The 16,967-nt window shown below is 39.1% G+C and overlaps 3 protein-coding genes and 1 pseudogene across 4 annotated transcripts in view; 3 read left to right on the top strand and 1 right to left on the bottom strand.

The window, feature by feature from the left end:
• Positions 1-10,100, top strand: part of LOC104701108 (putative cadmium/zinc-transporting ATPase HMA4) — a 31,063-nt gene extending 20,963 nt beyond the window's left edge. Inside the window, exons 1-7 of one of the 2 annotated variants that reach the window (XM_010416758.2) lie at positions 5,904-6,024; positions 6,120-6,375; positions 6,458-6,595; positions 6,683-7,010; positions 7,091-7,293; positions 7,379-7,581; positions 7,661-10,100. In XM_010416758.2, coding sequence (XP_010415060.1) covers positions 5,944-6,024; positions 6,120-6,375; positions 6,458-6,595; positions 6,683-7,010; positions 7,091-7,293; positions 7,379-7,581; positions 7,661-9,889 — 3,438 coding nt within the window. In that variant the 5' untranslated portion in view covers positions 5,904-5,943 and the 3' untranslated portion in view covers positions 9,890-10,100. Of the gene's footprint in view, positions 1-5,903; positions 6,025-6,119; positions 6,376-6,457; positions 6,596-6,682; positions 7,011-7,090; positions 7,294-7,378; positions 7,582-7,660 lie in introns of those variants that run through there. The other variant, XM_019229171.1, reaches the window with a different exon arrangement.
• Positions 86-5,194, top strand: LOC104701121 (putative cadmium/zinc-transporting ATPase HMA4). The gene is made up of 8 exons (XM_019229176.1): positions 86-263; positions 1,141-1,238; positions 1,334-1,589; positions 1,672-1,809; positions 1,897-2,224; positions 2,305-2,507; positions 2,593-2,795; positions 2,875-5,194. The coding sequence occupies exons 2-8, from the start codon at positions 1,158-1,160 to the stop codon at positions 5,101-5,103; spliced, it is 3,438 nt and encodes a 1,145-aa protein (XP_019084721.1). The 5' UTR covers positions 86-263; positions 1,141-1,157; the 3' UTR covers positions 5,104-5,194.
• Positions 10,634-11,744, top strand: LOC104710618 (putative cadmium/zinc-transporting ATPase HMA4). The gene is made up of 4 exons (XM_010427256.2): positions 10,634-10,754; positions 10,850-11,105; positions 11,188-11,325; positions 11,413-11,744. The coding sequence occupies exons 1-4, from the start codon at positions 10,674-10,676 to the stop codon at positions 11,742-11,744; spliced, it is 807 nt and encodes a 268-aa protein (XP_010425558.1). The 5' UTR covers positions 10,634-10,673.
• LOC104710629 lies at positions 11,986-16,906 on the bottom strand (annotated as a pseudogene).

Below are 16,967 nucleotides of genomic sequence, written 5' to 3' on the forward strand. Positions count from 1 at the left end.
ATAATGTTCAATTTTTCTTATAGAAGTCCTACATAAAAGATAAGAATTTAAGTTTGAATATTTTGTTGTATATACAAGAGTTTCTTTGAGTTATATAAGTTACTGGAACATTAAAACCGGTTTATATATATGCTGCATGTAATGTAACTTTGATAAAGGAAAACACCAAAAATGTTCTTTGGATATTATTAGGATATAGGGAAAATGAACATGTGAAAAGACTTGAAAGTTGTTGGTGTGGAAGATATCGCAATAACAAAAAGGTACACTCAAAATATGGAAAAAAGAAGAAGACGCCTTTCTCTTTTCTGTTTACAAAACCATTCAATTTAGTTCATTTCTAGATTAGGAAAAAAATTATAGGAACAAAAATATTTTAAAATCAAAATTTTCTATGAGGATAATTTTCCTCGGATTCTCTCTTTGACGATGCAGAAATTGTATGAATTACTTATCTTAGAGAAACAAAAATTAAAGACTAGAGAAAATTATGTTTTATTAAAAATATATATATTTTCTATGTAACACCCAAGAAAAATACAAAATAATTATATTAAGATTTCTTTTCTTTTTTTCCTTTTCCAAACTACAGAAATTTTCAAACTAAATATCCAGACTAGTTTTCGAAGTTTTTAGAAAGTCTCGAAATAATCATTTTTAGATATATTTTACAATTTTATAATCATTTTTAGATTTATTGCAGTTACGTGCTACAGAAGGAAACACCTTTAGTAGGTTTTGATTGGCTTTTCTACAACTCAAAATGGAAAAAGCATCTTTAAGGCTTCAAACAGAGAAAAGAACAAAAGTGTATAAAATAATTGAATATAGATCATCAAATCTCAAAAGTGAAGAAATTATTTCAGAAACTTGGAACTGTATTTTTAAACTAGACTTACCCTGCGTCATTGGCTGATTATGGAACTGAGTCAAATTTATTTGTAATTTCCGTTTAGGAAACCTGATTAGCAAGAAAATCATATTAACTGTGAATTTACTTTTGTGAATATTTTATTTCGTTTGGAAAATGTATATAGTTACTTGAATCTTTCTTTGATTTTATCAAAACAAATATTGTACTCTGAGAGGTTATGATTGTTATAGGTTTTAACTGATAATAGTCCAATTTCATCAACACAGTGATTGCAACACTTGCAATGCAAGATTTCATGGAGGCTGCAGCAGTTGTGTTCTTATTCACCATAGCTGACTGGCTCGAAACAAGAGCTAGCTACAAGGTTTGTTAACTAATAATTTTGAAATTTCTTGCTATCTTTATAATGATATGAAGTTGCAAATGTAAGTACTGATTATGGCAAGTGTAAAATTTCAGGCGAGTTCGGTAATGCAGTCTTTAATGAGCCTAGCACCTCAGAAGGCAATAATAGCCGAGACTGGAGAAGAGGTTGAAGTAGATGAGGTTAAGGTTAGCACAGTTGTAGCAGTTAAAGCCGGTGAGACTATACCAATTGATGGAATTGTGGTGGATGGAAACTGTGAAGTAGACGAGAAAACCTTAACGGGTGAAGCATTTCCTGTGCCTAAACAGAGAGATTCTATGGTTTGGGCTGGAACCATCAATCTAAATGGTATGTAAATGTAAACCTCTCTAAAACAACTTCAAGCTTTGTCTCTTTCCGTCTTTTGATCTTTATCCATGTGACTTTGCAGGGTATGTAACGGTGAAAACAACTTCTTTAGCTGGTGATTGCGTGGTTGCAAAGATGGCTAAGCTAGTAGAAGAAGCTCAGAGTAGTAAAACCAAATCTCAGAGACTAATAGACAAATGCTCTCAGTACTATACTCCTGGTAAGCAAAAACATAACCATAACTTGTTTTTTTTTATGTTCTTAATTCGCGTATATTAAGACCTCTGTGTTTCTTGTTATGTTTCAGCAATCATCATAATATCAGCTTGCTTTGCAATTGTCCCTATTATAATGAAGGTTCACAACCTCACCCATTGGTTTCACTTAGCACTAGTTGTGTTAGTCAGTGCTTGTCCTTGTGGGCTTATACTCTCTACACCAGTTGCTACCTTCTGTGCACTTACTAAAGCGGCTACTTCAGGGCTTCTGATCAAAAGTGCTGATTATCTTGACACTCTCTCAAAGATCAAGATCGCTGCTTTCGACAAAACTGGGACTATTACCAGAGGAGAGTTCATCGTCATAGATTTCAAGTCACTCTCTAGAGATATAACCCTACGCAGCTTGCTTTACTGGTAAAAAAAACAAACAAACATGTGTTCTGACCAAAACCTGTTTGGTGAGATAACTTGTAACTGAGTATTGAATTTTTCAGGGTATCAAGTGTTGAAAGCAAATCAAGTCATCCAATGGCTGCAACAATCGTGGACCATGCAAAATCTGTTTCTGTTGAGCCTAGGCCTGAAGAGGTTGAGGACTACCAGAACTTTCCAGGTGAAGGAATCTACGGGAAGATTGATGGCAACGATATCTACATCGGGAACAAAAGGATCGCTTCTCGTGCTGGTTGTTCTACAGGTACATTGGCTACACAAACTCAATGGAATGAGGTTTTGTATATTCTATAGTATGATCACTTAACTGTTGTTCTTTCTTTTGACAGTTCCAGAGATTGAAGTTGATACAAAAGGTGGGAAGACTGTGGGATATGTTTATGTAGGTGAAAGACTAGCTGGAGTTTTCAGTCTTTCTGATGCTTGTAGATCCGGTGTATCTCAAGCAATGACAGAACTGAAATCTATGGGAATCAAAACCGCAATGCTAACAGGAGATAGTCAAGCCTCGGCGATGCATGCTCAGGAACAGGTGAGACTTAAAAACAGAATTTTATTACTCTCTTAATCCAAGAGGTTATGTAAAGCCTTGAAATGTTTTTATGAAACAGCTAGGGAATGTTTTGGATGTTGTACATGGAGAACTTCTTCCAGAAGATAAATCCAAAATCATACAAGAGTTTAAGAAAGAAGGACCAACCGCAATGGTAGGGGACGGTGTGAATGATGCACCTGCTTTAGCTACTGCTGATATTGGTATCTCCATGGGGATTTCTGGCTCTGCACTAGCGACTCAGACTGGTCATATTATTCTGATGTCTAATGACATAAGGAGGATACCACAAGCGATAAAGCTAGCGAGAAGAGCTCGGCGCAAAGTTGTTCAAAACGTGTTTCTTTCCATTACTTTCAAAGCAGGAATACTGGCTTTCGCCTTTGCTGGTCATCCTTTGATTTGGGCAGCGGTACTGGTTGATGTAGGGACTTGTCTGCTTGTGATTTTCAATAGTATGTTGTTGCTGCGAGAGAAGAAAAAGATTGGGAACAAAAAGTGTTACAGGGCTTCTACATCTATGTTGAATGGTAGGAAGCTTGAAGGCGATGATGATGTTGTAGATTTAGAAGCAGGCTTGTTGACAAAGAGCGGGAATGGTGAATGCAACTCAGGATGTTGTGGTGACAAGAAAGCTCAAGAGAAGGTGATGATGAGACCAAGTCATACAACCAGTTCTGATCACTTTCACTCTGGTTGTTGTGGTGATAAGAAGCAAGACAATGTAAAGGTTGTGAGAGATGGCTGTTGCGGTGAGAAAACTAGGAAACCAGAGGGAGATATAGCTTCATTGAGTTCATGCAAGAAGTCGACTACTCATGTCAAACATGACCTGAAAATGAAAGGTGGTTCAGGTTGTTGTGCTAACAAAAATGAGAAGGGTAAGGAAGTAGTGGCAAAGAGCTGTTGTGAGAAGCCCAAACAGGAAATGGAGAGTGCTGGAGACTGCAGGTCTGGCCGTTGCGAGAAGAAGAAGCAATATGAGGAAATTGTGCCGAAGGAGATTCTTGGTAAGGAATTAACTGTTTTGGAAATAGAGTTGAAGACAAAGGATGGTGAAACCTGCAAAACAAGCTGTTGTGACAAAAACGAGAAGGTTAAGGAAACAAGTTTGTTGCTTTCAAGTGAGGACACATCTTACCTGGAGAAGAGAGTGATGATTAAAGATAATGTAAACTGCAAGTCTGGCTTTTGCGATGGTGAAAATCAAACTGCTGAAGTTACAATTGTGGATTGTAGCTCAGGATGTTGCGAGAACAAGGCGACAGAGAAACAAACCTGCCATGAGAAGGCAGCTCTGGACATGGAAAGTGGTGTAAGTTGTGATCTCAAGCTGGTTTGTTGTGGTAAGACAGAAGGGGAAGTGGGAGAACAATCTGATATGGAGATAAATATTGAAGCACATTGCAAGTCTGGATGCTGCATTGATGAAAAACAAACTGGAGAAATTAACCTGGGTTCTGAGGATGATACAGCCAATCAGGATTGCTCCTCGGCATGTTGTGTGGACAAAGAAGAAGTGACACAAAGCTTCCATGAAAAGAAGCATGTTGTGTTGGTAAATGAGGAAGGTTTGGACAGGGAAAGCGGTGTATGTTGTGAAACCAAGTTGGTTTGTTGTGGCAGCGCAGAAGGGGAAGTGGAGGAGAAATGTGATATGGAGCTAAAGAATGAAGGTCACTGCAAATCAGGTTGCTGCAGCGATGAAAAACATACCGGGGAAATCACTCTGGCTTCAGAGGAAGAGACAGAAAGCACGGATTGTTCCTCGGGATGTTGTGTGGACAAAGAAGAAGTGACAAGTATCTGTCATGAGAAGCCTGTTAGCTTGGTGGTTGCAGGCTTGGAAACTGAAGGTGGTGGTGATTGCAAATCACATTGTTGCGGAACTGGTTTGACACAAGAAGAGTCTTCTAATTTGGTCAATGAGGAGAGTGCTCAATCTGGAGGCTGTGGAACAATGAAAGTATCTAGCCAAAACTGTTGCAGCGAGCGAGAGATAGAGAAAGTCTCTAGTCAAAGCTGTTGCACAAGTCCTATTGATCTGGTGTTATCTGACTTGCAAGTGAAGAAGGTTGAGCGTTGGGAGAGCTCAAACAGACCCATCAAGGTAGAGACCTGTTGCAAAGTGAAGACTCCAGAGGCTTGCGCATCAATATGTAGGGAAAGAGAGATGCGTCACAGTAGTAAAAACTGTTGCAGGAGTTATGCAAAGGAGTTTTGCGGCCACGGCCACCATCATCACCGCCACCACCACCACCATCACCATCACCATGTGAGTGTTTGACGGAGACTATGATTGAATAGCTTAAACTCACGCATCCAACTTTTCACATAACTTTTCGTCTTGCATTCCATTAATGGCGAAATAAAACAACCATATATNTCTCTCTTTGACGATGCAGAAATTGTATGAATTACTTATCTTAGAGAAACAAAAATTAAAGACTAGAGAAAATTATGTTTTATTAAAAATATATATATTTTCTATGTAACACCCAAGAAAAATACAAAATAATTATATTAAGATTTCTTTTCTTTTTTTCCTTTTCCAAACTACAGAAATTTTCAAACTAAATATCCAGACTAGTTTTCGAAGTTTTTAGAAAGTCTCGAAATAATCATTTTTAGATATATTTTACAATTTTATAATCATTTTTAGATTTATTGCAGTTACGTGCTACAGAAGGAAACACCTTTAGTAGGTTTTGATTGGCTTTTCTACAACTCAAAATGGAAAAAGCATCTTTAAGGCTTCAAACAGAGAAAAGAACAAAAGTGTATAAAATAATTGAATATAGATCATCAAATCTCAAAAGTGAAGAAATTATTTCAGAAACTTGGAACTGTATTTTTAAACTAGACTTACCCTGCGTCATTGGCTGATTATGGAACTGAGTCAAATTTATTTGTAATTTCCGTTTAGGAAACCTGATTAGCAAGAAAATCATATTAACTGTGAATTTACTTTTGTGAATATTTTATTTCGTTTGGAAAATGTATATAGTTACTTGAATCTTTCTTTGATTTTATCAAAACAAATATTGTACTCTGAGAGGTTATGATTGTTATAGGTTTTAACTGATAATAGTCCAATTTCATCAACACAGTGATTGCAACACTTGCAATGCAAGATTTCATGGAGGCTGCAGCAGTTGTGTTCTTATTCACCATAGCTGACTGGCTCGAAACAAGAGCTAGCTACAAGGTTTGTTAACTAATAATTTTGAAATTTCTTGCTATCTTTATAATGATATGAAGTTGCAAATGTAAGTACTGATTATGGCAAGTGTAAAATTTCAGGCGAGTTCGGTAATGCAGTCTTTAATGAGCCTAGCACCTCAGAAGGCAATAATAGCCGAGACTGGAGAAGAGGTTGAAGTAGATGAGGTTAAGGTTAGCACAGTTGTAGCAGTTAAAGCCGGTGAGACTATACCAATTGATGGAATTGTGGTGGATGGAAACTGTGAAGTAGACGAGAAAACCTTAACGGGTGAAGCATTTCCTGTGCCTAAACAGAGAGATTCTATGGTTTGGGCTGGAACCATCAATCTAAATGGTATGTAAATGTAAACCTCTCTAAAACAACTTCAAGCTTTGTCTCTTTCCGTCTTTTGATCTTTATCCATGTGACTTTGCAGGGTATGTAACGGTGAAAACAACTTCTTTAGCTGGTGATTGCGTGGTTGCAAAGATGGCTAAGCTAGTAGAAGAAGCTCAGAGTAGTAAAACCAAATCTCAGAGACTAATAGACAAATGCTCTCAGTACTATACTCCTGGTAAGCAAAAACATAACCATAACTTGTTTTTTTTTATGTTCTTAATTCGCGTATATTAAGACCTCTGTGTTTCTTGTTATGTTTCAGCAATCATCATAATATCAGCTTGCTTTGCAATTGTCCCTATTATAATGAAGGTTCACAACCTCACCCATTGGTTTCACTTAGCACTAGTTGTGTTAGTCAGTGCTTGTCCTTGTGGGCTTATACTCTCTACACCAGTTGCTACCTTCTGTGCACTTACTAAAGCGGCTACTTCAGGGCTTCTGATCAAAAGTGCTGATTATCTTGACACTCTCTCAAAGATCAAGATCGCTGCTTTCGACAAAACTGGGACTATTACCAGAGGAGAGTTCATCGTCATAGATTTCAAGTCACTCTCTAGAGATATAACCCTACGCAGCTTGCTTTACTGGTAAAAAAAACAAACAAACATGTGTTCTGACCAAAACCTGTTTGGTGAGATAACTTGTAACTGAGTATTGAATTTTTCAGGGTATCAAGTGTTGAAAGCAAATCAAGTCATCCAATGGCTGCAACAATCGTGGACCATGCAAAATCTGTTTCTGTTGAGCCTAGGCCTGAAGAGGTTGAGGACTACCAGAACTTTCCAGGTGAAGGAATCTACGGGAAGATTGATGGCAACGATATCTACATCGGGAACAAAAGGATCGCTTCTCGTGCTGGTTGTTCTACAGGTACATTGGCTACACAAACTCAATGGAATGAGGTTTTGTATATTCTATAGTATGATCACTTAACTGTTGTTCTTTCTTTTGACAGTTCCAGAGATTGAAGTTGATACAAAAGGTGGGAAGACTGTGGGATATGTTTATGTAGGTGAAAGACTAGCTGGAGTTTTCAGTCTTTCTGATGCTTGTAGATCCGGTGTATCTCAAGCAATGACAGAACTGAAATCTATGGGAATCAAAACCGCAATGCTAACAGGAGATAGTCAAGCCTCGGCGATGCATGCTCAGGAACAGGTGAGACTTAAAAACAGAATTTTATTACTCTCTTAATCCAAGAGGTTATGTAAAGCCTTGAAATGTTTTTATGAAACAGCTAGGGAATGTTTTGGATGTTGTACATGGAGAACTTCTTCCAGAAGATAAATCCAAAATCATACAAGAGTTTAAGAAAGAAGGACCAACCGCAATGGTAGGGGACGGTGTGAATGATGCACCTGCTTTAGCTACTGCTGATATTGGTATCTCCATGGGGATTTCTGGCTCTGCACTAGCGACTCAGACTGGTCATATTATTCTGATGTCTAATGACATAAGGAGGATACCACAAGCGATAAAGCTAGCGAGAAGAGCTCGGCGCAAAGTTGTTCAAAACGTGTTTCTTTCCATTACTTTCAAAGCAGGAATACTGGCTTTCGCCTTTGCTGGTCATCCTTTGATTTGGGCAGCGGTACTGGTTGATGTAGGGACTTGTCTGCTTGTGATTTTCAATAGTATGTTGTTGCTGCGAGAGAAGAAAAAGATTGGGAACAAAAAGTGTTACAGGGCTTCTACATCTATGTTGAATGGTAGGAAGCTTGAAGGCGATGATGATGTTGTAGATTTAGAAGCAGGCTTGTTGACAAAGAGCGGGAATGGTGAATGCAACTCAGGATGTTGTGGTGACAAGAAAGCTCAAGAGAAGGTGATGATGAGACCAAGTCATACAACCAGTTCTGATCACTTTCACTCTGGTTGTTGTGGTGATAAGAAGCAAGACAATGTAAAGGTTGTGAGAGATGGCTGTTGCGGTGAGAAAACTAGGAAACCAGAGGGAGATATAGCTTCATTGAGTTCATGCAAGAAGTCGACTACTCATGTCAAACATGACCTGAAAATGAAAGGTGGTTCAGGTTGTTGTGCTAACAAAAATGAGAAGGGTAAGGAAGTAGTGGCAAAGAGCTGTTGTGAGAAGCCCAAACAGGAAATGGAGAGTGCTGGAGACTGCAGGTCTGGCCGTTGCGAGAAGAAGAAGCAATATGAGGAAATTGTGCCGAAGGAGATTCTTGGTAAGGAATTAACTGTTTTGGAAATAGAGTTGAAGACAAAGGATGGTGAAACCTGCAAAACAAGCTGTTGTGACAAAAACGAGAAGGTTAAGGAAACAAGTTTGTTGCTTTCAAGTGAGGACACATCTTACCTGGAGAAGAGAGTGATGATTAAAGATAATGTAAACTGCAAGTCTGGCTTTTGCGATGGTGAAAATCAAACTGCTGAAGTTACAATTGTGGATTGTAGCTCAGGATGTTGCGAGAACAAGGCGACAGAGAAACAAACCTGCCATGAGAAGGCAGCTCTGGACATGGAAAGTGGTGTAAGTTGTGATCTCAAGCTGGTTTGTTGTGGTAAGACAGAAGGGGAAGTGGGAGAACAATCTGATATGGAGATAAATATTGAAGCACATTGCAAGTCTGGATGCTGCATTGATGAAAAACAAACTGGAGAAATTAACCTGGGTTCTGAGGATGATACAGCCAATCAGGATTGCTCCTCGGCATGTTGTGTGGACAAAGAAGAAGTGACACAAAGCTTCCATGAAAAGAAGCATGTTGTGTTGGTAAATGAGGAAGGTTTGGACAGGGAAAGCGGTGTATGTTGTGAAACCAAGTTGGTTTGTTGTGGCAGCGCAGAAGGGGAAGTGGAGGAGAAATGTGATATGGAGCTAAAGAATGAAGGTCACTGCAAATCAGGTTGCTGCAGCGATGAAAAACATACCGGGGAAATCACTCTGGCTTCAGAGGAAGAGACAGAAAGCACGGATTGTTCCTCGGGATGTTGTGTGGACAAAGAAGAAGTGACAAGTATCTGTCATGAGAAGCCTGTTAGCTTGGTGGTTGCAGGCTTGGAAACTGAAGGTGGTGGTGATTGCAAATCACATTGTTGCGGAACTGGTTTGACACAAGAAGAGTCTTCTAATTTGGTCAATGAGGAGAGTGCTCAATCTGGAGGCTGTGGAACAATGAAAGTATCTAGCCAAAACTGTTGCAGCGAGCGAGAGATAGAGAAAGTCTCTAGTCAAAGCTGTTGCACAAGTCCTATTGATCTGGTGTTATCTGACTTGCAAGTGAAGAAGGTTGAGCGTTGGGAGAGCTCAAACAGACCCATCAAGGTAGAGACCTGTTGCAAAGTGAAGACTCCAGAGGCTTGCGCATCAATATGTAGGGAAAGAGAGATGCGTCACAGTAGTAAAAACTGTTGCAGGAGTTATGCAAAGGAGTTTTGCGGCCACGGCCACCATCATCACCGCCACCACCACCACCATCACCATCACCATGTGAGTGTTTGACGGAGACTATGATTGAATAGCTTAAACTCACGCATCCAACTTTTCACATAACTTTTCGTCTTGCATTCCATTAATGGCGAAATAAAACAACCATATATATATATATATATTTGTTCCAGCAAATGCAGTAGTATAGATTAAGCAACTGTATATTTATTAAGACAATGCCGGTCTTGTGTCCCTTATTTATGTCAAATCCTAAAGTTCTATACTCTCTCTTCTTGAAGATGCAGATAATGTTGCAAAACGGATTTAAATTTTGATCTTAAGAGTCTTAAAAAAAAAAACAAAAAAACAAGCAGTTGAAACAGATCTCATAGTAAAGTGAGTGTTACCATTCATAAGTCTTTCCTTTTGTTTTCCAAGTAGCCATCTGTGAAAGTGAAGGAGAAAATGATGTTACAAGAATATGATTCTTCATTGATCGATGATAACACATAAAAAACAAAGGAACTGTGTTTTATAATAAAGGAGATGGAAATACTAAAAGATAGTGGGATAATATATACATGATGCTACAATAGTGCCCTGTGTGGGTATATGATCTGTTCATCTATGCTCTCTCCACTACATTTCCTAATCATCATCTTCTTCTCCTTCATGACAAAAAAAAAACTGGTTGAGAGAAGCTAAGCTACCATTAAACCAAAACTCATAGCTACAATCTTTTGTAGTTCTGCTGACCCAGNTCAAAACAAATATTGTACTCTGAGAGGTTATGATTGTTATAGGTTTTAACTGATAATAGTCCAATTTCATCAACACAGTGATTGCAACACTTGCAATGCAAGATTTCATGGAGGCTGCAGCAGTTGTGTTCTTATTCACCATAGCTGACTGGCTCGAAACAAGAGCTAGCTACAAGGTTTGTTAACTAATAATTTTGAAATTTCTTGCTATCTTTATAATGATATGAAGTTGCAAGTGTAAGTACTGATTATGGCAAGTGTAAAATTTCAGGCGAGTTCGGTAATGCAGTCTTTAATGAGCCTAGCACCTCAGAAGGCAATAATAGCCGAGACTGGAGAAGAGGTTGAAGTAGATGAGGTTAAGGTTAGCACAGTTGTAGCAGTTAAAGCCGGTGAGACTATACCAATTGATGGAATTGTGGTGGATGGAAACTGTGAAGTAGACGAGAAAACCTTAACGGGTGAAGCATTTCCTGTGCCTAAACAGAGAGATTCTATGGTTTGGGCTGGAACCATCAATCTAAATGGTATGTAAATGTAAACCTCTCTAAAACAACTTCAAGCTTTGTCTCTTTCCGTCTTTTGATCTTTATCCATGTGACTTTGCAGGGTATGTAACGGTGAAAACAACTTCTTTAGCTGGTGATTGCGTGGTTGCAAAGATGGCTAAGCTAGTAGAAGAAGCTCAGAGTAGTAAAACCAAATCTCAGAGACTAATAGACAAATGCTCTCAGTACTATACTCCTGGTAAGCAAAAACATAACCATAACTTGTTTTTTTTTATGTTCTTAATTCGCGTATATTAAGACCTCTGTGTTTCTTGTTATGTTTCAGCAATCATCATAATATCAGCTGGCTTTGCAATTGTCCCTATTATAATGAAGGTTCACAACCTCACCCATTGGTTTCACTTAGCACTAGTTGTGTTAGTCAGTGCTTGTCCCTGTGGGCTTATACTCTCTACACCAGTTGCTACCTTCTGTGCACTTACTAAAGCGGCTACTTCAGGGCTTCTGATCAAAAGTGCTGATTATCTTGACACTCTCTCAAAGATCAAGATCGCTGCTTTCGACAAAACTGGGACTATTACCAGAGGAGAGTTCATCGTCATAGATTTCAAGTCACTCTCTAGAGATATAACCCTACGCAGCTTGCTTTACTGGTAAAAAAAAAAACAAGAAAACTTGTGTTCTGACCAAAACCAGTTTGGTGAGATAGCTTGTGACTGAGAAATTTCTTGTTATAAAATGTTTTNTCAGAGACTAATAGACAAATGCTCTCAGTACTATACTCCTGGTAAGCAAAAACATAACCATAACTTGTTTTTTTTTATGTTCTTAATTCGCGTATATTAAGACCTCTGTGTTTCTTGTTATGTTTCAGCAATCATCATAATATCAGCTGNCTCGCCAAAGCCTGTCCAAAATTTTGCTTCCTCTGATTCCCATGCTGCCTGGAATTCCTATACTTATCCCCAGACATATCAAAATCATCATCCAATGATTTGTCCCTTTGAAAATGATCACTTTTTGCAAATGTCGATGTCTTCAACTTCTCATCATTTTCTGGTGGTGCTGCCCTCGACCTGGATTCAGTTTGCATATCAAAAGATTCGATTCTTGGTCCACCTGATCTGAAATCTCTTGCACTAGTTGCCTTGGGATTATAACTAGGTGCTTGAGGAATTGGAAAATCCTGCGGAAGAGAGTCCATTTCCATAAAACAGTTCCTGGCTCTCGCGTCAGTGATCAACGCTCCCCAGTCCTCAGACTTCATCAGAGCAGAGGCATTTCCCATCACCTATTCAAGACTATAGTCATTAAAAAAAAAACATAACATATTTATCAAATAAATTTTGTGCTTGCAGAGAGAGAGAGAGAGAAACCATACCCACAGAGCTTTTCTCGCACGGGTAAGAGCAACGTTCATCCGCCGGATATCTGAAACAAAGCCAACCCCGTGACCCGAAGCACGCACACACGACATGATTATGACATCACGTTCTTGACCCTGAAACGCGTCTACTGTATTAATATAAATCTCTTTCAGTTCATCTTGTCCCAAAGCATTGCCAAACTCATGCTTCAGGCATTTCAGCTGCAGTTTGTACGGGGTTATTACCCCCACAGATACTTTACCCGCATTCAACAACTTTAGATTTTTCTGAAGATGCATGTACACCCCAACACAGAATCGAGCCTCATCAACATTCTCGTAAGATACAGATCCACCTCTATGGGACTCTCGTCCATGGCTGATATTGAAGAAAAGATAAGGCCTAAGAATAGGATCTTTATAGTAAATCTCATCAGGAGCACTGGATATACTTTCACTGTCTTTGAGGCGTCCTTGGTAGAAGTACCTTGAAGGAAAATCTCGAATTTGGGGATGCATTCTGTATTGAACATTTAACAACAAAGTCGGACAACCTGCTAGCTGAAACCTTTCAAAGAGACTTCTACTATATAAAAGAGTTCCAGCAGCCTTGCTAATCACTGTTGCAGGTAGCTGCTGAGGATCACCGACAAGTACACATCGCGCAGCACCAAGAGCAAGAGGAGGAAGAACTCCAACCTCACTAGCTTGGGCAGCTTCGTCAATGACAACCATATCAAAACCATGAGTAAGACGAGAAAACAATTTACGACCACTGCTTGATACGGTGGTAAAAACTATTTCAGCCTCGTTTGCAAAACTTGCCTCAAGACTAGCTCGAGCTTCTTCAAGATTAAAATTTATACCAGCACGAAACTTTCCCTCCACAATAAGAAGGCGAGACATTTCAACAAGAACTTTATCTCTGGCTTCAACCACAGCAGCAAGGTGCTGTAACAAAGCATCTCTTTTTTGGTCTCTTGAAATAAGAACTTCAGGGTCAACTCCCACAGATCCCTGAGAACGTGTGGCAAAGGCTGCAGCATTAAGTTCCCTTTTAAGCCCAGCTATATCTCGAGAAATATGAGTTTCTTGTAGTCTAAGGTTATGCATGTGTCGTAGAATCTCGTCACGAGATATAGCTAATAGCTGATCACTTCTTCGCTCCACAGAAACTGCTTGGGCAGCTCGCGATTGAGAATCAACACCAACTCGAGCAACATCAGGGCGATATACCCTCATCTCCCCATCAATGAAACCACGGTCAAGGACACGTGAAAGAAGTTCATCAGTTGCAGCATTCGAAGGAGCACAAACGAGCATCCTCGGTTTAGCACAGAGTTTGGGCAGGGTGCGGAACAGATTCTGGTCCATGTTTTGTAGGACTTCATCAATAGAGCCTGACAAAATATTATCTGAACTGCACTCGTTTGCTTGATTGTAGGTCATAGGTGCTAATTTCTTCAGCAACGAAGTGTAATAGTGTTGATACTGAACCAAATGGATGACATTCAACATTCCCCAAACAGTGTGTGTCTTGCCTGTTCCTGGAGGGCCCTGAACAAGAGTAAATGGCCATAGTTCTTCCTTTTTTCCCCCACTACTAGTACCAGCTGCAGTATGCATGCCCGCCCAGTGGATTGCAGCGAGCTGCGGAGCATTAAAGCTTCTATGTAAATGGTCTGCAAAGCTAGTAGTGAAACAATCAGGCATTCCAGGGGTTTGTTCCTCATAACTAGGAAACTGCTCCGGCCTAGGATTGAGAATGGCATTTTGCATCTAACATATATTTTAAGCTTCATCAACATCAGCATATTTTAAAGCATCTATAGGAGATCTGTTTGAGAATAAAACAAACAATAACCTGTGGGTTAAGTCGAGAAAACGCATGAAGTGCAACATATTCCCTCTGTGTGGTTGCAAGTGAACCAAGCACTGTTAGATGCCTGATATCCTTAGGTTTAAGCTTCCGTAAAATATGACTATCATCAATCTTGCTGTAAAAATAAAATTTCCATGCATATACATGGAAAGAGATGATAGACTGTATTAATATTCTTTCACTCTCTGATAGTTCATGAAAAATAGAAGGATAGATACTCAGATAGAGTATCAACAGAATAAACATAGAACATATGTACCTACCTGCCAGTCCCACTAGAATCTCCAACATAGAAATGAAGAGTAGCTCCAAGAGGATCACGGGTATCAACTGGTATATGTCTCCTAACTGTACCAGCTAGACGTCCAGCATCCTCATGGTCTTCAGCTTAGCATAAAGAAAAGAAATATGATACAAAATGCACAGAAGCTAGCAATACAGAAACAATCAGACATCAACATATCCAAACATACCTGATTCAGAAAGTGGAGTTGAAAGAATTGCAACATCTCCCTCCTTGAAAGCCCATTTACAGCCGTTTAAAGAGACAAGTATTACATCATACCACCCTGAACACATAAACAAAGACTAGCAGTCAAGTAATTTAACAGATGCTTGACAGTGTTTCCCAGACAGGAAGACATAAAAGGATATGAATAAGGTTGTCAATCCAAAGAAATCCAACATATAAGAGAGCAGTCTCCACAACTCAAACCTACTAGAGAAGTTAATAAACAAGAAAAATTAAGCGCAAACACTGTTGTTATAAGATAGGGAATTAAGGGAAAAATTATTTTCTAGATAATTTGTGTGCTTTTATTAAAACTTTCTGAAACAAGGAGAAGAAACAAAGTCCAATATGTCTAATAATGAAAAAAAGTGGCTCATTATGCATGCTTACACAAGTGAACATGATCTAGGGAAAGTTACCTCTCTCTCTTCTTTCGATGGATTTTATTCGAACTTTCACATATGCATTTGCCTCAGCCAGTTCTTCCCATGTACTGTAAAGTTGTGCCCGGCATTCCTCAAAAAGTAAGGGTTCAAAGACTCTGACATACTCCTCCATAGATTCAAACCGCTCAGGTACACTTCGGAGTTCGGTAACCTCTAATAGACAAGAAAAATTAAGCAACATATTCAAATGCGCGAACGAATACACAATGAGCTGAAAAATTATGTTTGGAAGAAACCAGCAAACATCTCCACTATAAAGTCTAGAAAAAGATGGAAGACATATAAATCAAAAAGCGAACTAGTATTCAGTATTCACTTCTCACTAATATACCATTCAACTTTTAGATATAGCATCTTCTCAGCTGAGGAGAATTTTTATCCCAATATAGTTTCGACCAAAGTGCCAGCCTGATAAACAATTTCCATCGACCAAGAACCAGGTCTAGTTACAAAGCTAGACTTTAAGTTCAGTGCCTTAATATGAAGGCAACAATATCAATGGTGGAAATAGATAGGGATGTATCTGCCACAAAATAATTAAAACTTCTATCAAAATCTATATGAGATCTTTCTCACTAGAGAGAAGCACGAAATAAAACAAGAACAAGTCAGATCACTTAAGTCACTAGAATTCTTCAATCTACTTTTACAGTACGATAGTTTTGTTCCAGATTCCATATCTTTTGGCTTGTTTGATTCTCCAGTCATGATTTCAGAAGCAGTACATTTTTAAGAGCAATAGGGAAATGGCTTCAGAAGTAGTAAATTTTACTCGCATAAAAGTTTCTACCATAAATCAAAATTCAATTACTTGTAGGGAAGTAAGACATATTTACGAACACGTTCCATAGGTAGCAATGTAATATTTTAACATACCAGGATGACGCCAGAAATTTTCGTTGGTCACCTCTCGTATAAGACGCTCCACTGATGTATCCTGATATTGGGTACTAGTTGTGGCTGGCTTCGTGAAAGATCTTTGGCTGTAAGAGACTTTTCTACTAGATGAATGACCGCTCTTAGGCTGCTTCCAAGAAGCCTGTCTTGACACAGATGTTCCCATCCCTTCAGTAGAAGGTCCATCATCCCCGTTGAGCCTCCCAGGTTTACCAAGTAAACTCGAATTTGATTCACCATTACTTTCAAACTTGTGTTCATCAGATTCTGGATGTATACCGCCATTAGAAGCAAAATAAACCGATTTCTGATCTCCATGGCTTTGAGTTTCTCCTCCATGGTCAGCAGATGGATTGGCTTCAAGGGAACGTGTAACTACAGGCAGTGGAAAGTTCTGTCTCCTAGGAGTTGGTGTCGAAATAGTACTTGCTTGCTTAACATCTTCAAGATTAAGAAACATGGTCTGCCTATTGCGTTTCTTTCCCAACATTGCCTCTTTATGTTGATCCATCTTTCTCTTCACAGTGGTATTGCACACTTAATAGCATGACTTGCTTCAACTCCTTTAACCTCTCTCTGATTCACCGCCAAACCTTGTTCCTGTAGATCATCTCTACCATTGCCTTCACCACCAGTTTCTATCATCCCCTGCTCTTGCGTCAATAAACCCTTGTTCTTGGCACAAGGATCAGACTCCATCAATTCTTCTTCTTCTTGTCTTACTACACAAGTTTATACAGAGAAAGGTTAAAACCCCAAATTAGAACTAAAGCATAGT

This window comes from Camelina sativa, chromosome 1 (assembly GCF_000633955.1).
Source record: "Camelina sativa cultivar DH55 chromosome 1, Cs, whole genome shotgun sequence".
In the NCBI taxonomy this organism is placed as follows: Eukaryota; Viridiplantae; Streptophyta; class Magnoliopsida; order Brassicales; family Brassicaceae; genus Camelina; species Camelina sativa.

Excerpts from the sequence above, each read along its gene's own strand:
- LOC104701121 (XM_019229176.1), top strand. The coding sequence starts at position 1,158 with ATGCAAGATTTCATGGAGGCTGCAGCAGTTGTGTTCTTATTCACCATA. Across the intron at positions 1,590-1,671 it reads TGGAACCATCAATCTAAATG|GGTATGTAACGGTGAAAACA; the intron begins GTATGTAAATGT and ends GTGACTTTGCAG. Across the intron at positions 2,508-2,592 it reads TCGTGCTGGTTGTTCTACAG|TTCCAGAGATTGAAGTTGAT; the intron begins GTACATTGGCTA and ends TTCTTTTGACAG.
- LOC104710618 (XM_010427256.2), top strand. The coding sequence starts at position 10,674 with ATGCAAGATTTCATGGAGGCTGCAGCAGTTGTGTTCTTATTCACCATA. Across the intron at positions 10,755-10,849 it reads AAACAAGAGCTAGCTACAAG|GCGAGTTCGGTAATGCAGTC; the intron begins GTTTGTTAACTA and ends GTAAAATTTCAG. Across the intron at positions 11,326-11,412 it reads CTCTCAGTACTATACTCCTG|CAATCATCATAATATCAGCT; the intron begins GTAAGCAAAAAC and ends GTTATGTTTCAG.